The sequence below is a fragment of the Phalacrocorax aristotelis genome, chromosome 20 (assembly GCF_949628215.1).
Source record: "Phalacrocorax aristotelis chromosome 20, bGulAri2.1, whole genome shotgun sequence".
NCBI lineage: Eukaryota > Metazoa > Chordata > Aves > Suliformes > Phalacrocoracidae > Phalacrocorax > Phalacrocorax aristotelis.
Genome location: NC_134295.1, coordinates 721,020 through 743,263, shown reverse-complemented (window position 1 = coordinate 743,263; position 22,244 = coordinate 721,020). Strand labels below are relative to the sequence as shown.

Here is a 22,244-nt window from a genome sequence, read left to right as displayed (position 1 = left end):
ACAAGGCAGGATTCTGCAGAGATACAAATCTGTTATCTCCACCCTGATGCATCACCAGCACCAACCCTGCTGTTTCCTAACTTTGTGGGTTTTTTTTTGTTATGGTTTAAAGTAGTTTAAAGAAGAAAAACTTGCACCGCATGCTGTAATTCATTTGAGCTTCAGCTAAAGTACTTCTGGTGGCAGAAATGATCCTGACTATATTTGGAATATTGATACAACGTGTAGCTTTCTTCAGTAGTATAATTATTTCATTTCTTAGTGTCCAGACATTCACTTCAGTTTGACCTTTTAAAGCAATTTACTTCAAGAGCTACTGAGAAAATTAACTATAGTTAAAGAAACTCTGAAAGCACGGCCTGTGCTTTTACCCACAGGGCTCGGCCTTGTCAGTGCAGATGGCAAAGGGAAGAAGAAAAGCCTCTAGAGCCACACAAGCATGCAAAGCTACCCAAGTTAAAATTTTATTGGAAACACTCAAAAGCTCTAGTAACAAGATTGCCTCAGTACAAATATAGATTTAAATGCATAAACTAAACCAGTCAAAAATCTATTCATGATTACTGTACATTAGTGGAATATTACTCTTGGCTATGTGAATGAAAAGGAATGAAAGCTGAGTTAGGAGAAACAGGTCTAGAAACAAAAGACAATCTGCCCAGGACCCTGTTAGAAAGAGGTTCTTCTTTCTAACGCAGGCATCCTCTAAGGAGACAAAACAAACTGAAGGCCCTCAGGCTTTGAGGAGTTCAGTTTCCCCATGTCTATTTACACTTTTAGTCACATGGTCACAGCATATAATCAAGTCCAGTTAACAAACTCTATAGCTTCTGCTTGTTCCTGAATTCCAAGGAGGCATTCAGAGTAGCTGAGACCTTCACAGGCTAGAAAGAGCAAAGATCACCTTCCACCTCGCAAAGCTCGGCAGGATAACTTGATACATGGACAAGAATTTGCTTAAACTAAATCCAGCTGGAAGGAACTTCACTCAGCGTCCGTTGACTTATAGTGATCATCATCCACAGTGGAGTAGATGTGCCCCTCGCTGCTAAGGAATTCAATGGCTTGCCTTTGAAGGAAAAAAGAAAAGCAACTGGTAACTAGTTCATATCAACGCCTTTCGCTCGGGGATTTCCCATTTACAGACCCCAACTCTACTGCTCCCTTCCGGCTTCTGCAAGGAAAGCTCTCGGTGGCTCCACCCTGTGAGAGTTGAAGTGCTGCTCCGCCAGCCAGTGGGAACAGGGAGTTCCACCAAAGTCACGGCAAAGTGCTCCCACAGCAGCCTGCTGACCCTGCCTCCTGCCGAGGGGAAGGCCACCACGCTCACCGCTTCCCAGGCGACAGCAGCACTACTGCTCTGCTTCGAAGAGAGCAGAACACAGGAAGATAACGGATGATAATTACTGTCTTTAGGCCTTACTGTTTTTCTAAGTCTCAGGGAGGAAAAGTTATAAGAGACAGCAAAGGGAAACAGAACAGAAACAGTCTATTCCCATGGTTTGATCAGTGTGCAGGGAGCAAGGTAGTCCTTGAACAGGAGAAAATACTGCTGAGGCACTGCAGTACTCCCAGGTGCCTACTACTTTGTTACTAAACTGTTAAACAGCTTGTTCTGAAAACAGGGAGTGAAGCATTTTATCACCCCTCCAACGGACAATGGCTCATTCTAAGTGGCTGAAGGCTTCAGAAGCTCTGGCTCACTACTGCATCCCACTGGGAACATCGGACATTACTAGTGCTGTTGAGCAAGCAAGGATCTGGGCTTGCCCACTGTTTTCCTCTCTGTCTTTTTTTATCAGACTCCAGGAAGGACTGCCTGGATTTCCAGAACATCCTTCATTGCTACACACTTACCTGATTGTTGACATGCTCATATTGTGGAGCTGAAATTTCAACTCTTGAAGACTCATACCCTCTGGGATAGTGCAGTTTTTAATCAAGTTCAGCACCTGCAAAAGCAAGAACCACCATTAGCACACAGCTAGGCTTCTCTGTCATCGATGGACAGCAAGGTCAAGGAAGGACTATCCGTCTTCAAAGAGAAACTGACCTTTCATTTCTTTGTCCTACATCACACCACAGCAGCCTCCACTGAGGCTGCTATGCTCCTGGAGAAGCTGCTTGCACCTACCTGACTCTGATGCGCTGTGAGTCCATTCAGCGTTAGGCTGCCACCTCCTCCAGAGCCTCCCATGTCACCTGTCGCAGCAGAGGAAAACGACTGAGGCACTCTCGATGGCAACTGAAATTAGGAGAGTAAAATTGCTGTGGTTACACAGGCTGTCACAAGCCCCCAGCATTAAAGACTCAGAGAGACAGTAATTAAAAACAGATTCCCAAAAGAAACTGCTGGGAATAGACTGCAATACAAACTCTCTCCAAGGAAGCCAGGACTCCTGTTGCATCTTCACTGTAGCCTTCCAACAGCTTCAAGCTTTCCAGCCTCACAACTGCTATACAATTCCCCCAATGAACCAAGAGGTCCATCTCTCTGGGAGGTAACCAGTAACCCAGTAAGGGCCAAGACAGAATCAGGATCTTCACGTAGGTACATACCATACGTTTTTTTCCAAGGATCATATGCGCATTGACAATCTCTAGGATGTGTGCGGTGAACTCATTCATATTTTCCAGAGGCACGATCTTAAATGCCACCAAGCTTTTCGTAGTCTTCCACAGAATAAAAAAACAAAAAGCAAAGAAAAAAATTAACATGACAGCAACAGAAAAATACTTAACAGCCAACCCAACCATCCTCTCCGGGAACAGGGACAGTGGCAGGTAGGAAGCTTGTCTGCACATAACTAGTCCAAAATTTTCTGACTTACATCTTCATATGTGAATTTGCAAGACAATGCAGACAGGGTAACATCTCTTTTGAACTGGCTGGTAATTAACTGCACTTTAATGCATGCACCATTATTTGAATATTTATTCACATATGTAGTTATGACACAATCACATCACTTAATACGCTACAAGAAGCATCTCCATTAACCAGAACCTGCTCTGAGCTCTACAGTACCATGAACCTGGTGTCCGGTACTCTGTTCTGCTGAAAACACCACACCGATGAAGAACAGCCTTTTAACTGGGCCCTCTGTCCTCTGCATTTAGGAACAAGTAAAGTGTCATTAAACACAGCCCTGGCAAAAACACTGAAGGATTTGTCCACAGGAAAGGATGAGCAAAGACCACAATCAAGCGGATATTCTAAAGGGAGCCCACTAACACCGTGCCAGGTCACCAGTCCTTCACGCCACTGTTCCGGCCTTGTGACCTGAGGAGACAGACACGGGTAACATCATCTCACCTGGAAAAAACGAAGATGACCAGTTACTTTTACGTAAGTTCCTGGAGGTATCATAACGTTCTCACCACCTGCCCCCTAACAGAGAGGAAAAGGAGAAAGGAAAGTTTTGCTGGCTCGCGTTTCCATTTCTCATTTATCACAATAAATGACTTAGGAAAGGAGGCTTATCTCAGGCAAACACAACAGCACACATTCCTATGTCCAGTAACAGTAGTAACCGTAAATGAAAAACGGAGAAAAAGATATTTGCTCATTTGAACACACTGTACACTTGAAAGCAGTCAAAGCTGGCTGTCTGCTCTGCTGTCTCTGTCCATTTCTGAGAGGTCTTCACAGAGCAACAAGAGGAAAGAACCTTCAAATAGTAAAGTAGTTCAGCTATTGAAGTTAGAATCATGGAACCATTAAGGGTGGAAAACACCTCTGGGATCATCAAATCCAACTGTCAACCCAACACCACCATGCCTCCTAAGTTGGCCAGGGGAACGGAAGCAGTCCAGAACCTTTCCTGAAGTTACAATAAACTTGCAGTTGAGCCACAGAATGTCTGCCTAGCTCTCTCCCAAAGTTGTTTAGCTGAACTCAGCTGTCTGCCTTCAAATACGTTATAATAACACAGGCTAGCTTTGAAGGCCTGCTATACCAGCAGTGAGAATTATCAGCACTTCAGGAGGTGTGCAAAAGAAAACAAAACAATGTTCATCAGTACATTGCTTTGCCTCAATTGCTGAGCCACACAGAAGAATCTCTGTTCCCTCCCTCTCCCTGTATTTCTACACAAAGGTACCTAGCACGCACCTCTCCGTCCAGCTGCATGGTAACAGCTGAGCTTTGGCAGCTAAACTCTAAAAAACTATTCAAAGTGATTCAATGTAGAACCACGTATGAATTATAGAACAGGAGAAGGGTCATGTAGAGCACCAGTGATCTCTGCTACAGAAGTATCTCTCTCGGCTTTCAGAGGCATGTTATTCCTAAAGCACTCTTCAGAACAGCCACATCTTTTTGACAGGTTTTCTCTCCTCATTGCTCCCAAAGCTTTTAAAGAAACGCGTCCATAAGGAATAGTGCTTACATCAGTATCGACCCACTGCCTGACGTCCATCGGGGCTGCCGTCATGTCATCCACTTTGTAGAGAATGTTTGTCGGTGCTTTCTCAGAGTGCCGAATTACGCCCGTAATGGTGACCTGCGTCAGGAGAGGGAAGTTTGCCCGGGAAGGCCCTGGACACGAGCACGGGTTACCCGCGCCTTCCCCCGGCGCCCACCTGGATGACCTCCATGTCGTGGATCCGGAAGTTCTCCTCCACCAGATCGGTCACCATCAGCTGCGACACGGTGCAGGGCACGACGTTCTGGGAGCGGATTCTCTGCAAAGGGCGGTGGGGCCGTCAGCGCCGCCGGGCAGCGGCCGCCCCCTGCCCGGCCCCGCTCCCCCGGCCCCGGCCTACCTGCTTCTTCTCCGCCTGGGTGCCGGTGGGGGAGCCGAAGCCGCCCGGGGCCTGCATGTAGCCGCCCGCAGGTCCCGCGGTGCTGTACCCGCCGTCGAAGGTACCTGAGGGGGGGAGAAGGAGGGCCCGTGAGGCGGCGGCGGCGATGCGCCCCTCGTCCCCGCCGCCGCCGTCATCACGCGGCGCGGCGGCCTCTGGTTCCCCCCTCCCGCCTTCGGCGGGGCCGGGCGCCCCCCCCGGCCCCGCCGCCGCCCCCCCCCCGGCCCCGCCGCCGGCGGCCTGCACCTTGCCCACTCCACATGGCAGCGGCAGGACGTCGCGCGCCAGCCGGCCCGCGCGCACCGCTCCTCTGCGCACCACCGGCTCCCGCCCAATCCATGGGCACCGCTCCGCCTCCCAGCAGCCAATTGCGACCTTCCGCCTTCCGGCTCCTTCCAATAGGGGGAGGCCGCGCCGAAGCGGCCGGTGCCATTTTGAGTGTGGGTGCTGCCCGGCCGCGCTGAGGTGAGGGAGGCTGCAGGGCAGGCGGAGCCGGGCTGTGGGCGGGACAGGCCAGGCCAGCCTAGCCTAGCCTAGCCTAGCTTGGCCAGGCTTGCGTTGCCGACCTGAGCTGCTGGCCGAGATGCGGGCCGTTGCGCTCCTCCTGCTGTGCCCGCTGGCCGCCGCCCTAACAGGTGAAGCGAGCAGCCGGATGGGGGGTCCCGGGCGGCTCCACATCCCCCGTCCCGCTAAGCCCGGCATCTCCCGGTGGCGGCAGGGCGCTTCTGGCACCTCACCGACCTGCACTGGGACCCCGACTACGACGCGGCGGCGAGCGGCGGGCAGGTGTGCCCCTCGGGCGGCTCCCGGGCCGTGCCCGCCGCCGGGCCCTGGGGCAGCTACCTCTGCGACGCGCCCTGGCGCCTCCTCGCCTCCGCGGTCCGCGCCATGAGCAGCCGCCTGCAGCAGCCGGACTTCGTCCTCTGGACCGGGTGAGGATGGGCCGGGCCGGGGTCCCGCCGGGGGCACCCGCTGCCCGGCCGCCCCAGCAGCGGCCGTCGGACGGGATCTGAACCTGCCGGAGACGGGTCTCCTCGGCTCGCCTCCTGCAGTCCTGGGGGTTGAGGGACGGTGTCCACCTCTTCAGAGAGCTGCTCCTCCCAGAGAGTCGCCAAGTACTCCGGGAGTTGGCAGGGGGGGGTTCTGGGGTCGTGCATTGCTCTCGGGGCGTGGCACCATCCTGCCTGCTCTGAGGGTTGCCGGGGTTTGGATGGCGGAAGGGGCAGCCGGAGGGCCGGGGCGTGAGGAGCTTGTGGGACATCCAGGGCTCTTTACGTGGTAACCATTTTGGCGAGGTGAGATAAGGATGTGCCTCGTAATGCAAAATGGAAGCTTGGGGGAGAGCGTAACTGTGATGAGGCCTCTCTGTGCCAGCAAGAGGCTCCCAACAAGCCCAGCAGTGAGAAAGGTAAGGAAAGGATCACAATTCGATATCCTTCCTTTTCTTTTTAACTGAGGTCAGCCCTCTCTGACTTCACACAAGCTCTGAGCACCTGAAACCCTTGGGGGAATGGGACGTGCTCTCTCTGTTGGTGCACCAAATCCTGCCTGTTAGAGGCAATGGGAGGAGAGCATTGCAAAACAGTCCTGCGGCATTTCTTTAAACTGTGAAGAGGCACCTGGGAAACTTGGCTCAGAAAGAGGCTGTTTTGCTTTAAAAGTATGAAGAACCTCCCCAAATGGAGCGTGTTTTCTCCTAGTATGGTCTCCAGAAGTGGGTACCCTACTCCGCAGGAGGCTTCATTAGCACTTACAGACAGTAAAAGTTTTATTTTGCTGATTATTATAAGTATATGCGTCCTCTTGTAATGTTTGCTTTTCTTCTAACAGTGCAACATCAGCCTGTAATCTGTAACCTCCAATCCTGGTTTGCAGTGCTGTTGCCTGACCCCATGTTTTCATTTTCTGTCTCTGGAGATGATTGTTTCTGCTTAGAAGTAGTTATTGGTCCTTACAACTTTATGTTGATTTTTCTTCTTCCTTCAAACTGTTTCCCCCGGTTCTTTGACATCATTTTGAATTTTGATCTTCCTTTCTGATGGGCTTGCTGACAGCCCAGCATCATCTAGAAGTGCCATAAGTATATTAGTGAAAACACAGAAGCGTTTGCCACATTTTTGGAGGCAGACCTTGATGATCAGTGCCTTGCTGGAGGCATTCCTTAGTTTCATTTTAATGACAGTTGTTAACCTGTGTTCAAACAGTTGTGTAAACAGCTTTGCTTCGCTATTGCTAATCAGATGTTGACCTGAGATAGTAAAATGCTGTTCCTTGCAATATTTCCAGGCAGCTTTAGTGTCTTATTAAACGCACTGAGGCAGAGTGAGCGTCTGCTTCGTATGCTTGTGTATAGATTTTCCAAGGTAGAGTAAAGTAGAGCTGGTTTTCACATTCCTTGAAATTCCTTCAGTCCCTTGGCCAGTCAACATAGTGCTGGTTTCTGCCCCAAAAGCTTTGACTTTATTTTTCCAGGAGGCAAAAAGAGAAGTAAGCAAGTTTCTCTGCCTTGCTTATAACTTTAAGCATATGCCCTGTTAGTCACAGATAGTGGCTGTGCTGCTTTTATTTTTCTAGAGATGATACTCCGCACGTCCCCAATGAGAAGCTTGGAGAAGAAAAAGTTCTGTACATAATAAAAAATCTGACTACTCTGATAAAAGAGGCATTTCCAGGTAGGATTTGAGGGGATGAGAAGGGGAGAGGAGCACAGAGTCTCATGGGAAGAGCTTACCAGGGTGCAGACATGACAGAACTGGGAAGGTGAAAGGCACAGAAGGGCTGTGGTAGATGGGCCTTGTTTGTCCTCTCCCTTGCGGCTGTATGGCCTGAGGCATGTCTGAATTGAGGCGTCTGATGCATGTTCGTTGTTTCAGGCTAACTCACTCAGAAGAGAGGAAAATAAATGTTTCTGTAATTACTCCTTAAGACAGAAAAGGTTGCAAGATTTCCTCATGCTTAATCTATGTCAGCAGTGGGGGAAGGAGCGTTATTGATGGTGAAAGCTCAGTGATTCATCTGTACAGCTGTGGCTCTGGGGTGGCATGTCCCGAGGAGTGAAGGTCTTTGCGGCGCTGAACGCCCAGTCAGTGAAACCACATGGCTATGGTGTGCATGATTTGCTTTTGCAAAGCTCAAGCCATGCTGCTCTTTCCAAGTCTGTGAGTGCCTCAGGGATCTTTGGTGCTGAGGAGCTCTGAAGCAAGCATGGATTCCTCTGTGCCTCCTTTTATCTGTCTCTAGATACTAAAGTCTATGCAGCAATGGGCAATCATGACTTCCATCCTAAGAATCAGTTTCCAGGGAAGGAGCACAGGATCTACAACCGAACAGCTGAACTGTGGCATCCCTGGCTGAATGATGCTTCCCTTCCTCTTTTCAGGGCAGGTATGGCACTGCTGGCACATGCTGGCAGCACTCTGGGGAGATGCAGGTGGTTAGGAGAATACCACAAATAGTCTTCCCTGCTTCTATGCTCAGAGCAACAGTATTTGTAGAGTATTTGCAGAGGAAGGGTCCAGTTTAATGCTGATTTCTTGCACTGAGTTCTCCTGCATGCAAGAAAATACATTTCTTTACGCTTTAGCCTCTCCTGCTTTCCTCAAGTTACTGGAAAGTGTCCCTACAGAGAATGCAGAGTGGTGAGCTTCAGTGGAAGGAAAAAAGACCTTTTAGGAAAGCTGCTGGTGTAGGCCAGCACTGTGGCTCTCTGGGGCTGCCCAGCTCCTGGTGCTGCACACTGTCCTCGTGCAGGGTCTCCCCGAACCTGGAGAGGCATAAGCATGACAAGAGGCACATGGGGGAAGAGTCACTCTGAATCCCTATCCTGGAGCAGTCAGAGCACTGCTGGCACCTTGTCCAGACGGTGACTCTGCTGCGGCTATTGCCAAGGAGAGCTGACAGGGATGGAAACAAAGGGCTCACAGCAACCAGTGTGACCAGACCTCCAGCTCTGTCCCTGCCAGCTGCATTTTTCAGGAGCTTTCTACAGTGAGAAGCTGCCCAGCCCAAGCGTGAGGGGGCGAATGGTTGTCCTCAACACCAATCTGTACTATGACAAGAATGAGGTGACAGCTGGTGAGGAAGATCCTGGAGGACAATTCCAGTGGCTGGAAGAAACGCTGAGCAATGCCTCTAGAGCAGATGAAAGGGTAATAAATGAATAAACAAACTTTGTAAAGGGCTTCTCTGAGCCTGGAAGCTCTTCTCGCTCCTGCTCTCCCTGCTGTGCAGTCACAGCAAGCCAGTGCTCCGTGGGAAGCGTGGGCTTTGCGTTAAGTGCAACTCTTTGCTTCTGTAGGTCTACATCGTGGGGCACGTCCCTCCTGGCTTCTTTGAGAAGAAACGACACAAGCACTGGTTCCGAAGTGGCTTTAATGAACAATACTTGAAAATTGTGCAGAAGCACCACAGAGTGATTGCTGCCCAGTTCTTTGGGCACCATCACATGGACAGCTTTCGGATGTTTTACAATGATAGAGGTATCAGTTCTGGCCAGGCAAGCATTTGCACGATAGCTCTGCCACCCCCAGGAAATCATGGTTAATGAGAGTTTTCAGTGGCTGTTAGCTGAATGCAGCTGAGAAGCCAGAACAGGCTTGTGAAATGGTCTGGTCAGCAAGAGATAACAGTGGTTCTGACCGCCACCCCCAGCCTGTAGCTCCATCCTTCCTTCCTGTTTACCCTCAAACGTTGTAATTTCCCCTCAGTGCCTTGTAATGTCTTGCCCGCTCCCTACGGATGGGTTTTGGACATCAGCTGAGACGTAAGGGAGCTTTTGCGAATCTTTGGGTGCTCTGGGTCTCCTTTGCTGAGCATGGTTCTCTTGCACACCCTCACTGTGAGAGTCTTTGACAGCAGTGGAAAGCCCATTCTCAGCTGCAGCAGACCGATGTTCAATCCCCGGTGCTGATCTTTGTGCGCACGCTGTTGTAACTAGGGTTGGTGACAAAGCTGCTGTTTGTAGTGTGATCGGTTCTGGGGGCACTCGCTGCAGCGTGGGCAGGGTGTGGTACAGGCCAGGGTCTTCCATTCATGGGTTGTTTTGCACTTCTCTTAAGGTTCTCCAATCAGTGTCATGTTTGTGGCCCCTGGAGTGACTCCTTGGAAAACAACGTTACCTGGAGTGAACAACGGAGCCAACAACCCTGGGATTCGGGTGATCGACTACGATGTAGACACCCTTGAAGTGCTGGTAGGGGATCCCCATGTGCTACATGCTGCTGTTTTAGGAGTGTGCTTTAATTCCTACGTGTGGCTTTAACAGGCAGGACTACAGGAGCCAGGTGGCTATGCAGGGGAGGACCCCAGCCAGGATACTGCAGCCTCATGGCTAGCACAAAGACTTAGTAAGAGCGTCAGTGAGTGAAGGCAAGGCGACCGCAGTCAGCTGGCGCAGGCTGCCTGCTGGGAGGAGTTCCCCAGGGTGGTGCAGGACAGGCTTTGTTGTGTTCTTCGTGGCTTTAGCTAGTCTCCTTTGACACTTGCTTTACTACCCAGGTAATGTAGATTGCAGGACTTCTCTGTGGGGACTGACAGGCTTCTCAAACCCCTCCAAAAACTTTTAACCATCTAGAAATTTATTTGGGTCCCCCTACTTGCTAATTTGATTCATTTGTAATGGGTCTGAATTTAGGTGAATTGTAAGGGCAGCTTCTGCCTCCTCTGTCTCTTATTTGCAAAGAGGTAGAGGATGGGGTGTTTGTGCCTTTCTTTGCAATGTCAAGCAGAGAAAAGCCATCCCAACATCCCTTACAGAACAGGCCGCCTATGTGGGGAGTCTGGAGGCTCCCACCAGCAGTGCCTGCCCCCAGGTCCACGTCTCGGCACACAACACCTGTTGGGAGGCAGCTCGCCCCAGCCAGGCAGGGAGATGTGCTGCCTGCAGCGACTGTGCGCCTGTGGTGCCGCACACCAGTGTCTGCTGATCCCATCCCAGGCGAACACTTCGCGCGAGGCCTGATCCTTTCCTGATTCGTCCTTGTTCTGTTCTTCTCTCCCTGCAGGATATGGTGACTTACTACTTGAACCTAACTCGTGCCAACATGGTGGCCTCAACACAGGAGGAAGAGCTCCCAACATGGGAGGAAGAGTATAGGCTGACGGAAGCCTTCCAGGTCCCTGATGGCTCGGCACGCTCCATGCAAACGGTGCTGGAGAGGATATCGGAAGATCCACGCTATCTGCAGCAGTACTATGAGTTTAACTCCGTCAGATATGACCTCAGCCCGTGTGAGGAGGCGTGCCGCGTCGATCATGTTTGTGCCATTAGGGAAGTTGATTTTACAAAATACAATGAGTGTGTTAAAACCGGCAGCTCTGCCTCTGCCGTCATCAGCGGTTGGTTTTTATTATTTTGCTTGCTCTTAGGACTTCTGAGTCCCCTGCGAATGCTGTAATGACAGAGCAAGAGCAAATGAAGAGAGCGCATATGAATCAGCAATCATGAATGCTTTGGCATTGAGAACTTATTCAGAAACCAAGACAAAATCAGTGCCTTTTACATGAAGCTCTGTGATGTCGATTTGAAATCTTCTAGAAAAGCTTGCGGAATTGGGAAAGGGCAGTGATTGCTACAAAGTGTTTGCACTAAGGAGTGTGTCTCCCCTCTGCTGTGACGTCTGAAGTCATCTCACAAATCAGGTAGAGACTAGGCCTCCCCGTGAACTTCAGCCTACGGTGGATGAGAGCTGTGAGCTGCCACATGCTCCAAGAATTCTGCTGCCGGGTGCGTTCCTCATGTTGGCACAGGCTTCCCTTCTGGAAGGACCGCACAAAGGTCTTGTTTTGGCCCTGTATAGCAGCAGCCTTGCCTTCAGTCAGGAGCAAAGCCAGGTGGGACTAGTTCTTCCTTTCACAGCGTATGAACTTGAGCACATTTGGGCCGTGACTTTCACATGTCACTGCCCAAGGTGAGCTTCCAGGGTAAGGAGCTTGATTATTATTATTTTTTTAAATTTTTATTTTTTGTTTCCCCCAACTGTTGGTCATAAACAGCTCTGCCTTTCTGTGATCTCTTAACTCACACCCACGCAGTTTCTTCCTTAGCTGGGCATTGCAAGCTGACCTTGGCCATTACAAAACGCTGAAGGCGCGTTGGTGCGCGGTGGGGTGCCCACCAGGCAGCCGCCACGGGGCGGGTGCCCCGCGTTGGAAGAGGAGCGAGGGCGCAGGGGGAGTAGCTGCCTGCGGCGCTGGGGCTTTGCAGCGTGGTTGGTATTTATCAGAGCGTGTGCCTAAGTATGCTGGTTTGGGCTGGGATAGAGTTAATTTTCTTCACTGTAGCTGGTACGTGTGTTTTGGGTTTGGTGTGAGAGTAGCGCTGATGGCACATTGAGGTTTTAGTTGTTGTTAAGTAGCGGTTAAGTGTCCCAAAGTAGTGCCTACACTAGTCAGGGACTTATCCAGCCTCCCCTGCTCTGCCAGGGGCACAAGAAGCTGGGAGGGGAGGGGGCATTGCTGGAGCAGCTGACCCCACACTGTATGATGTCATGCTCAGCACATAGAGCTGGGGGAGAAGGAGGAATGGGGGGGATGTTGGGAGTGATGGCGTTTGTCTTCCCAAGTCACAGTTATGCATGATGGAGCCCTGCTGTTCTGAGAACGGCTGAGCACCCGCCTGCCCGTGGGGAGGGGTGAAGGAATTCCTTTGCTTGTGTGCACGGCTTTTGCTTTTCATTATATTATTATTGTTATTACTATTACTGTTTTGCTTTGCCTATTAAACTGTCTTTATCTCGACCCACGAGTTTCCTCACTTTTACCCTTCTGATTCTCTGGCAGTGAGGGAGCGGCTGGAGGGGCTGAGTTGCTGGTGGGGGTTAAACCGTGACACCAAGCAATGCTGCGGCTGCCCGAGAGCTGCTGTGGTGGCTGTGCCGGCGCACTCAGGGGTCCCAGCAAGTTCAGTGCAGGGGGCTGGTAATGGCTGGGGCCCCCTCCCATGCCTGGGCCTGCAGGGCTGGCCCTGCACCCCTCTCCCCTCCAGCCCCTTCGCTAGCAATCCCCACAGCAAACGCAGGCCTGGAGGGAATGGGTGGAGACGCGTGGTAATTCTGGGCGTTGCCATGTCCTGAAATAGTCATGTTTGGAAGAGGGTTACAAAGCTGTCAGTTCCCAACCTGGGTGGGAGTTACAGGGAGATGCATGGTGGGGTGCTGCAGGTGCAGGGGGGTGGCCTGCGGGGGGCCAGGGGGCCAGCACTGCAGGGTGTGGGGGATAAGTGTCAGGCGTGCTGACACCCATGGCTTCACCAAGGGAAGATCATGCTTGACCAACCTGGCAGCCTTCTGTGATGGCGTGACTGGCTGGGGAGATGAAAGGAGAGCAGTGGGTGTTCTTTACCTCAACTTCAGCAAGGCTTTTGACGCTGTCTCCCATCACATCATCACGGACAAGCTGAGGAAGTGTGGGTTGGATGAATGAGAACTGACTGAACAGCAGAGCTCAGAGGGTCGTGATCAAGGGCACAGGGTCTGGTTGGAGGCCCGTAACTAGTGGTGTTCCCCAGGGGTCTGTGCTGGGTCCAGTCGTGGTCAATATATTCATCAATGCCCTGGGCAAAGGGACAGAGCGTCCCCGCAGCAAGTTTGCTGACGATCCCAAGCCGGGAGGAGCGGCTGATACGCCGGAGGGCTGTGCTGGCATCCAGCGAGAGCTGGGCAGGCTGGAGAGCTGGGCCCAGGGGAGCCTCAGGGAATTCAACAGGAACCAGTGCAGGGTCCTGCCCCTGGGGAGGAACAGCCCCCCGCACCAGCACAGGCTGGGGGGGACCTGCTGGAGAGCGGCTCTGCTGAGAGGCCCTGGGGGTGCTGGGGGGCAGCGAGGTGACCCTGAGCCAGCACCGGGCCCTTGGGGCCAAGGGGGCCAGCGGTGTCCTGGGGGGCATGGAAAGGCGTGTGGCCAGCAGGGTAAGGGAGGTTATCCTCCCCCTCTGCTCTGCCCCAGTGAGGCCACATCTGGGGGGCTGCGTCCAGTCCTGGGCCCCCCAGTTCAAGAAGGGCAGGGAACTGCTGGAGAGAGTCCAGCGGAGAGCTACGGGGGTGATCAGGGGCTGGAGCATCTCCCTTGTGAGGAAAGGCTGAGAGACCTGGGTTTGTTCAGCCTGGAGAAGAGAAGGCTGAGGGGGGATCTCATCGATGCTTATCAATATCTGAAGGGCGGGTGTCAGGGGGATGGGCCGGACTCTCTTCAGTGGTGCCCAACGCCAGGCCAAGGGGCCACGGGCACAAGCTGGAACACGGGAAGTTCCACCTGAACATGAGGACAAACCCCTTCCCTGTGCGGGTGCCAGAGCGGGGGCACAGGCTGCCCAGAGAGGCTGTGGGGTCCCTTCCCTGGAGACATTCACCCCCCGCCTGGACGCGGTCCTGTGCCCCCTGCTCTGGGGGTGCCTGCTCACGCAGGGGGTGGGACAGGATGGTCTCCAGAGGGTGGTTCTGACCCCCGCCAGTCTGGGATTCCGTGACACGGCGCTCCGGGATGTGATTTTTCTCGCGAGGGGGAGCAAAGACCCTGCGCGGGTCGCGCCGTGATGGGAGGGTCCCGGGCCGGGGGGTGCCCCTGCCCGGGAAGGGGCGAGAGCGTCCCCGCCCCCCACCCCGCGGCGGCGGCGGCGGGAGCTGCCGGGGGCGGGGCCGGCGGCCGGGGCGGGGCCGGCGGGGAAGCGGCGCTGTCCGTGTGGGCCCCCGCCCCACCGATGGCCGCCCCGCCGCGGTTCGGGCCGCTGCAGCTGGCGCTGGCGGCGGCGGGGGCGGCGGCGGCGGCGCTGGACGTGGCCGCCGATGGGTGGGTGGCGGCGGGGTACGCGCGGGACGGGCAGCCCGGCTGGGCCGCGCTGGCCCTGGCCCTGCTGGCCGCCGCCTCAGTCGCCACCCAGGCCTGCAGCTGGCTCTGGCTCCGCGCCGACCCGCCCGCCCTGCGCCCCGCCGTGCCGCCGTGGCTGCTCGCCGCCCTCCACCTTCTCCAGCTCGGCTTCTTCTTCAGGTGCAGTGCCCCCCGCCCCAACCCCGGGCACCCCCCGGTACCTCGCGCCCCAACCACGGGTACTCCCGGCAGCCCCCGCCCCGGGCGCCCCCCGGTAGGCCTCGCCCCAACCCCGGGCACCCCCAGCACTGCTCCCTCCGCCCTGCCCCAGCCTCCCCCCGCCGTCCCAGGCTGCCCCCCTCGCCCGGCTGCTGCGGGGCAGCGCGGGCCTGACCCCCTGCAGCTGCTGCTCTGCCTGGGGACCCCCTTGGACGTGCCGACACCTGTGGATGGGGGGGGGGCGCGTGGGCCCATCTCGCCCATCCTTGGGTGTTGGGATGTCCAAGGGCCCCCCCGGGGTTGGAGCCAGGTGGAATTGTCTCGGTGGGAGCCACCAGCATTCCTCCAGCTGGAGTTTCCCACCCACGTCCTAAAGCACCAGCTTTGCTCAGTCTCCTGGTGCTGTCACCGCTGCCGGAGGCCTCCTGCCAAACCGGGCCAGGAGTCAGAGCCCGCAGGTGTGGTGGATGCTCCAAACAAAACCGTGTCTCTTGTCTTGTCAAGAGTCCTTCTCTCTCCTGGCTTCCTTGGAAAGCGGCACAGCTGTGCCGTGCCTCCCGCTGGGGGAAGGAAATAATCTGGCAGCATCTGTGAAGGATGATGCTCTGCTCGGTTTCACACTTGGGCATCACGCGGTGCTTGGCTTAGGAAGGGGGGTGTGTTTTAAGTTGTCCTGCCAGGGCAGCATGAGGACTGGGGGTGCGCTGCGTCGCCACCCAGCAGCCCCTCACTGCTGGCCGGGTCCCCACACAGGTGCCTCTATGCTCTGAAGGTGGGCTGGAAGGTGTGCTGGGCGAAGGCGGAGGAGGAGGAGGAGCAGAGCCGCATGGCCTTCCTCTCCCATGACATCAGCATGCTGCGCCTCTTCGAGACCTTCCTGGAGAACACCCCGCAGCTCATCTTGCTCCTCTATGTTATCTTGCGGACAAACAAGGCAGAGCCCTCCCAGGGTGAGGGGTGTGGGGCAGGGGAGAGGGGCTGCGGGGGCGCAGGCTTCAGGTCAGAGCAAGCTTGGATGGGACAGCCTGCGTGGGCTGCCCAGGGGCTGCAGGACCCAGCAGGATGCTTCGTCTGTCCTTGCTCGAGGTGTCATTCTTCTCCAAGACCACTCCTTCCCTTGACACACAGGAGAGTGGACCCCAGTCCTGCACTCGCGTGTCCCAGTGGACTGTGCTGGGCTTGGGGTGGGAGAGTTGAAGTGGGGTGCCCCAAGTACCCCAAGAGAGGCTGAGGGTCAGGAGAGAAATCGGGAGCCTGCTGGGGAGGGGGAGATGCTGTTGTGGGTGCAGATGGAAGGTGGAGCACAGGCCACTGATGAGGTGCTTTGGTGCTCATCCTGGGGTGGGCAGCAAGTGCCACCGCAGTGAAATGGGAGCCCAGTCACATGCTGGTCGGGTGGAGCCAGTGCTCCCCTCCTGCCCGTGTGGGATGGGAGCTTCCCTGCCTGGGGACAGGCTCTGCAGAGCTGCTCGGCCCCGTCGCTTCTTCCCCATCTCCTGGGCAAGGCTGGGCACCAGCTGCCGCCTCCTTGGGGAGGACGGAAGGCAGGGGGAGAGACACAGGTGCTGAGGCTCTGACCCTCTGCGTGCGAGCTGGTGGGAAGCTCATTTTAGCAATGCTGGGTGGGAGGAGGCTTGAGCCGGGCTCGGCCCTCCTCAATCTGCCCTCAGCATCTCCGCCCTTGTGTTTGCAGGACTGGGGCTCTGCACCGCGTTCCTGTGCGTGACCTGGTCTCTACTGGACTACCACCAGTCCCTCCGCTCCTTCTTGCAGGACAAGTACAAGCTAAGCCTGGGCTCCTCCATCATCTACTTCCTGTGGAACCTCTTCCTCATCTGCCCCCGCATCCTCACGGTCACCCTCTTTGCCCTGCTCTGGCCCTACGGCGTGGCTGTCCACTTCCCGCTCGTGTGGCTGGCGATGTTCCTCTGGGTCAGCCTGCAGGGCACAGACTTCATGGAGTCACCTGGCGCCGAGCAGCTCTACCGGGCCATAGTGGCCGTGATCCTCTACTTCAGCTGGTTCAACGTGGCGCAGGGGAGGACGCTGTACCGCAGCATCATCTATCACGGCTTCATCCTGGTGGACAGCATGATGCTGGCCCTGTCCTGGCTTTGGTGCCGGTCCCCATCTGACAACGACTCGTACCTCGTGCCAGTGGTCTCTGCTGCCCTGCCCTGCTATCTGCTGGGGCTGGTGCTCAGAGTCACCTACTACAAGTGGCTTCACCCCAATGTGTGGGCGCAGCAAGAAGGTGGCTATGACGAGGTGGATGCCAACAGGGGGAGCGATGGGCTGGGGTTCCACTCGCTCTCGGTGCCGCACCTCGTAAACAGACGGATGCAGTGGCTGGCCCAGACACAGTTTTCCATCCCCCAGCTGGCGAGGCAGTGCTTCCTGAATGGGGCTGCTGCTATTGAGTCAGCTGTCTGAGGCCGGCTCCTCCAAAGTGACTTACCAGGGAGATAGATTTGCTAGTCCTGCTCCCGGTTCTGCACCCCAAGGCTGTTGTTTCAGGCAGCTGGACGGACTTGGCCGAAACCAGGGGTGATGTGCTAGCACCCGGCGAGGCACATGGCACAGCTCCCATGGCTGCGCCCTCGGGGGGAGCCATTGCGTTCATGGGTTGTCCAGCGTGTTGTGGCTGCACTGCCATGGTCAGCTTCTTTTGTTATTTATTATTAGCTTTTTTTTAAAAAAAAAAACAACCAGGAAACAAAAAGTCCCCACGGGTCCATTCTCTCTGTCTGTACCTCTCCTGGGGCTGCTGTCGCTGTGGGCACGTGGGGAGGGGGGTGCTGGTGGGGGAGAGTTTGTTCCCTCCCTGGCAGCAGCTATCGGGGCTTTCTGTTTCCAGCCAGGATTTTCTTCCTTCTCCTGTTTTGCTCTTATGGTCAAAGAGGACCCGTTATCACCGTGCTCAGGGAGGGGTGGGGAAGGAGGCAGGGATTCCCCTGCGCTGGGTGGGCGGGAGCAGTGGGGTGCCTGCACCCTGGGAGGGTGTTGCAGGATGGTACAGGGGGGCTGTGCCCCTGCCTTGGCGCAGTGCTTTGCCCCTTCAGAAACAGGGATGCACGTTCCCGTGTGGCCTCGCTATGGACAGAAACGTTGGTTCTGCCCTTTGCCTTGTTTGCTGGTTCCCTTCCTGCTGCAGGCCACCCGCTGCATCCCAGGCGGGGCTGCCCCCAGTTTGCTGCCAAAACCTGAGCAGGCCCCAGAATGGCCCTGGCTCTTCTTGCTGTTGCCCAGCCAGCAACCACGGCCCATCCCACTGCCACAGCGCTCGCTCTTGGCCCGTTCCCTTGCCTCTGGCCCCTGCTCCCAGCAGGACCCTGTCCCAGGAGGGGGACCCCTGCCCCGCGGCAGGGCAGGGGAGGCAGGCGGCTGCAGCTGGAGGTGTCTCTGAAATGCTTGTTTCACAGCTGTTCCTGCACCAAGACAAGCCCGTGGCCAAGGATGGGGCAACACAGCAGAGGGTGGGAGGAGGGCCGTTTGTTGGGCTTGTGCAAAAGAAGGGAAGGGAGGGTTTGTGTGGGACTGTTCCAGCACCGTGGGCCTCCCCTGCGCGCACAGCAGAGCCAAGGAGCCCCAGCCGCTGGCTCCTGCGGAGGCCCCGGGTCATCGGGGTCTCAGCAGCTGCCTGTGCCAGTGGCTGCGCTGCGACCTGCGGCGCCACTGCCCCGAATGCCATCAGTGCCACCAAGCCCAGCCCAGGCTGCTGCGGGGACCAGGGGTGTCAGAAAACAGGCTGAAGCAGCAACTATAGAAAATATTTTATTTTTTTTCCAGTTCATAGGACGGTTCCCATTACACAGACGGGCAAAGGCTCTGCAGCCAGCAGCGCCCAGGGCTCCTCTGCTGAGGGTTTGGGATGCAGCGAGGGCTGCTGAGGCCACTGGGGGTCTGGCTGCTTTCCATGACCACCAGCACGTTCATCTCCCCCAGGGTTCCTGGAAGCAGCAAATATTAGTGGATTAGGTAGTTGCGTTTTTTTTTTTTTTCACACCTCCACAGCTGCAGCAGAGCTGGAGGGGAGGCCAGCAGCACCCAGGCTGGCTCCGCTTCCACACCCTAGGCCAGCAAGGCTGCCCTTCAGGCATTCAGGTTTGTCACCAGTTCAGCTACAGCCAGGTCAGGGATAACAGAAGAGCAGAGACAGATAAAAAAAATCAATGCTTGGAGAGAGATGCTGTTCCTGCCACATGAGAGACAGGAAACATCTTAAATTTAGCCAGCGGAGGGAAAAAAATAAAATAGCCAGGTCAACTTTTATTAAACACAGAAATGTACCATCAAGCCCCTGTTATAAAAGTACTTTACATACATTCAAGGAACCATCATATAAATAGTATGAAATGTCACTGGCTGCAAGAGTTCTGCACGCAGCTAAAATTTTGCTGACATCTTAAAATTTCCTTAAAACTCCTGAAAACATGAAGCAAAGCCAGCCAGCTGCTGGGTACCTTGGCTCCAGCACACGCCGCAAGTGCCTGGGCAAAACACATCCCTCCCCACGCGGGCCAGCACAGCTCTCTGCAAGATGCTTTGGACAGTGAAGCAAAGGGGCTGCTCAGCCATGCCGGATGGGGCGAGGTTAAGGCACAGGTTTTAGTCAGCCAGCTGGAGTAGGAGACACGCTCCAAAGAGACTGTTCCACAGGCTGGGATGTCTCCCACGTCTCCCAAGTCTGCTTACAGGAGACCTTTGGATGGTTTGGGGCCCCACAGAGATGCTCAGGATCCAGCAGAGCCTCCTCCGTGACTGCAAAGCAGTCCTGATCGTCTGGTAACCGCAGACCCTGGGAGCAACAGGTCGCTGCTCAGCACGGCTCACTTCCTACCAGAGCTGTTCCAGCTGACGCAGTAACGGCACTTCACAGAGACCCCAGATGAACTGGACTCTTCGTGGACACAGCAGAAATGGAGCCGTAGCCCTGCAGCAACTGTCCCTGCTCTGCACAGGGCCCACGCTGCTGTGAAACACCAGCACACGCCTACATGGGCTGCCCCAGCCACATGGGAACACCCAGCAACACACCTGAGCTCTCCCTCTTGTGTACGCGGCTGATGGGAGAACATTCCCCGTGGGCTCCTGCTCCTCTTCAGACCCAGCACGGTCCCAACTTGCTCCAGCAGCTCTGCTGGGCCAGCAGCTGTGAGAGGAGCAGCAGCTGTCAGGGCAGCCAAAAGGCAGCCCCTCCACTGGGCTGTCCAGGACGCCCATGGCAGAAATCGGCTCCTCAGATTTTTCTAATGGGACAAGAGGCCACGCTGCTGGCAGGCAGCAGCTTCTACACAGGTGGCACGCTCCTGACGCAGAGGTCCTGGGGAAATGTGCAGACCCAGAGCGTCTGCAGGAGCTCAGAGCACATTGCCAACACCTAGCAAGGAGCTGGATGGAAAGCAGACTGCTTGGACTCCTGTGACCACCTTGGAGAAAGATAATCTCCTCTAATTAAAAAAAAAAAAAAAAAAAAAGGCAAAACTGGAGCAAGGAACATGCGAAACAGAGACCTCTGCGTCCAGTCCTTCACCTCTGGGATCAAAGCCCTTGTCCTAGGCACCTTCTCCACAGTGGTGACGGGACAGTGGCACAGACGCTCCCAGGGCACAGCAGAGCACGTGCTGAGCTGGCCCAGCAACTCCCCAGCACTGATGGAAATCACTCCTCATTGATAAATGCCATGGAAGGAATGCAGCAAACGCATCCCCTGCTTCTGTGGGCATGGCCTGAGTGGCTCAGCGTCCTCCCTGAAGTGACAAGCTTTCAGACCAGTCCCCCGTGGGTCTGAGATGGGTGATGCTGAGCTGGAGACCAGAGACCTGGAGAGGTTTGGGCGCAGGGGCAGCCTTTGGCTCAGCAGGAGCAGCAGAGGTGTGCGGCGGGGTGCGGCAGGCATCTGGCACCTGCTGATTTGGTGCCATTGGGGTACAGGGAGGAGGCAGACACCACTGAACACAGCCTGACCTGGCACAAAACCAGCACTCCGTGCCAAGCTCCTCATCTCCAGCTGGCTGTTTCTGGCTGGTGGCACTGCAGGTCACTGACTCCAGCCTTTTTTTCAAAGCTGGTAGCAGAAAAATCAGTGTCACCATCACCCCCAAGGCCAGTATGCTCCAGGCTGCCAAGTCACAGTGTCTTAGAAAATTAAGTCCCTCTTAATGAGGATTTTGTTTCTAACTATGTAGTTAGGCTAATGCAATGAAGAATACAAGAAAATTGAATCTGATTCTACTAAAAGGAACTTACTCTCACAAACAGAGTCAGAAAGCCGAGGTGAAGGTTAATAACCCTTCTTTGTAACATTTGTGAGTATTTAGGTTTCTCAAATTATTCCTTGTCCAGACAAGGACCCTGTTCAGATCTAAGCAGTCTGCGACAGCGTTGTGCCGTATCTAATGTTCATAAGCAGTTTTGTTTTCCTTTCTAGGGAAAACCAGTGGGATCTGCCATCTGGGTCACGGATAGCTGGAATCCAACCATCTGCCCGTTAACAGGGCTTGTGCACACACTGACGCGGAGCCACCAGGATCAACTCAGAACACCAACACTCTCCTCTGCCAGGAACCCTCGTACCCCTGAAACATTCCCTTCTCTATTTTCCAGTAATCCCATGTGGAGGAAACAACATAAGGACATTGTAATTAACTGCTTTGAACACCCAGGGAAGGAGAGAGGACACATTTCACAGCAACAGAGGTATTTTTGACATTTTCATTAACATTTCCTATAGAAAAAACCAGCTCTTTTTGGCTTTGCAAAACAAGGGAGGTTCAGCTCTGCCATCAGTATTTTTCTATAAAAATAAGGTTTTGTGTTTACTTGGGTTCTACATCTAAGTTGAATAGAAAGGAGAAGGCTCTTACAAATACTTCAGCTGTTGTATCACCCCCTCCCTCGGGAGACTACCTGCCAGAGGAATTCAGCTGGCTTCTCTAAGCCTCTTCTTCAGACAAGCTCTAGCTCTACTGAGTCTAGTGCTTCTTCATACGACACCTTTGTACCTGGCGGGGCCCGTACTCCTGAGGAAATAACCTGGTGTCATGTTTTACTGTACAGTTTGCATTAGGTTTGTTTTCTTCATCAAGCTGAAAAGCGAGTCCCCAAACGTGTGAGATTTCTGCCTCCCCAGCGGCGGAAGGAGCTTGCAGGAGCTGCAGCCACACCTTTGCCCCAACTTCTTACAGGAAGTCTAACTCGAGGGCTTGGTGAAGGGACACGAGATCTGCATGATTTGTGATCCTCCAGAAAGGCATGTTGTGCTGTAAGAGAGAGCGGACAGAGGCAGGTTTATCGGTGTGATTTTACAGCTAGGTGGGAGTAGCCAAGGTGCACCTGCAGGGTTGTGCAATACAGTATTTGTGACAGCACTGACTGCAAGCACCATGTTCAGGAAGGGCTTCAGCCACATGCACACC

At 54.6% G+C, this 22,244-nt stretch overlaps 4 protein-coding genes across 8 annotated transcripts in view; 2 read left to right on the top strand and 2 right to left on the bottom strand.

Annotated features, from left to right (window-relative positions):
- Positions 1 to 440: 440 nt before the first annotated feature.
- Positions 441 to 5,263, bottom strand: RPA2 (replication protein A2). Its single transcript, XM_075115008.1, has 9 exons — positions 5,053 to 5,263; positions 4,768 to 4,871; positions 4,585 to 4,686; positions 4,392 to 4,505; positions 3,317 to 3,391; positions 2,560 to 2,673; positions 2,135 to 2,245; positions 1,858 to 1,952; positions 441 to 1,069 (listed from the first exon to the last, which is right to left on the bottom strand). Exons 1-9 carry the CDS (start codon positions 5,237 to 5,239, stop codon positions 985 to 987), a joined length of 987 nt encoding a protein of 328 aa, XP_074971109.1. The 5' UTR covers positions 5,240 to 5,263; the 3' UTR covers positions 441 to 984.
- On the top strand, positions 5,232 to 12,543 carry SMPDL3B (sphingomyelin phosphodiesterase acid like 3B). The gene is made up of 8 exons (XM_075115007.1): positions 5,232 to 5,441; positions 5,525 to 5,738; positions 7,381 to 7,478; positions 8,047 to 8,190; positions 8,782 to 8,954; positions 9,104 to 9,284; positions 9,864 to 9,997; positions 10,809 to 12,543. Exons 1-8 carry the CDS (start codon positions 5,390 to 5,392, stop codon positions 11,199 to 11,201), a joined length of 1,389 nt encoding a protein of 462 aa, XP_074971108.1. The 5' UTR covers positions 5,232 to 5,389; the 3' UTR covers positions 11,202 to 12,543.
- Positions 12,544 to 14,240: 1,697 nt separating this feature from the next.
- On the top strand, positions 14,241 to 17,551 carry XKR8 (XK related 8). Its single transcript, XM_075115006.1, has 3 exons — positions 14,241 to 14,787; positions 15,580 to 15,776; positions 16,520 to 17,551. Exons 1-3 carry the CDS (start codon positions 14,336 to 14,338, stop codon positions 17,257 to 17,259), a joined length of 1,389 nt encoding a protein of 462 aa, XP_074971107.1. The 5' UTR covers positions 14,241 to 14,335; the 3' UTR covers positions 17,260 to 17,551.
- Positions 17,552 to 18,587: 1,036 nt separating this feature from the next.
- EYA3 (EYA transcriptional coactivator and phosphatase 3) overlaps positions 18,588 to 22,244 on the bottom strand; it is a 69,734-nt gene continuing 66,077 nt past the window's right edge. For all 5 annotated transcript variants that reach the window (XM_075114975.1, XM_075114974.1, XM_075114972.1 and 2 more), the window contains one exon: positions 18,588 to 22,088. In XM_075114975.1, the coding sequence (XP_074971076.1) occupies positions 22,008 to 22,088 (81 nt within the window). In that variant the 3' untranslated portion in view covers positions 18,588 to 22,007. The remainder of the gene's footprint in view (positions 22,089 to 22,244) is intronic.

Coding starts and splice junctions, on each gene's coding strand:
- SMPDL3B (XM_075115007.1), top strand. CDS start 5,390: ATGCGGGCCGTTGCGCTCCTCCTGCTGTGCCCGCTGGCCGCCGCCCTA. Junction 5,739..7,380: donor GACTTCGTCCTCTGGACCGG/GTGAGGATGGGC, acceptor TTATTTTTCTAG/AGATGATACTCCGCACGTCC. Junction 8,955..9,103: donor CCTCTAGAGCAGATGAAAGG/GTAATAAATGAA, acceptor TTGCTTCTGTAG/GTCTACATCGTGGGGCACGT.
- XKR8 (XM_075115006.1), top strand. CDS start 14,336: ATGGGAGGGTCCCGGGCCGGGGGGTGCCCCTGCCCGGGAAGGGGCGAG. Junction 14,788..15,579: donor CAGCTCGGCTTCTTCTTCAG/GTGCAGTGCCCC, acceptor GTCCCCACACAG/GTGCCTCTATGCTCTGAAGG. Junction 15,777..16,519: donor CAAGGCAGAGCCCTCCCAGG/GTGAGGGGTGTG, acceptor TTGTGTTTGCAG/GACTGGGGCTCTGCACCGCG.
- RPA2 (XM_075115008.1), bottom strand. CDS start 5,239: ATGGCACCGGCCGCTTCGGCGCGGCCTCCCCCTATTGGAAGGAGCCGG. Junction 2,674..3,316: donor GTCATCTTCGTTTTTTCCAG/GTGAGATGATGT, acceptor ATTCTGTGGAAG/ACTACGAAAAGCTTGGTGGC. Junction 2,246..2,559: donor TCCTTGGAAAAAAACGTATG/GTATGTACCTAC, acceptor TCCTAATTTCAG/TTGCCATCGAGAGTGCCTCA.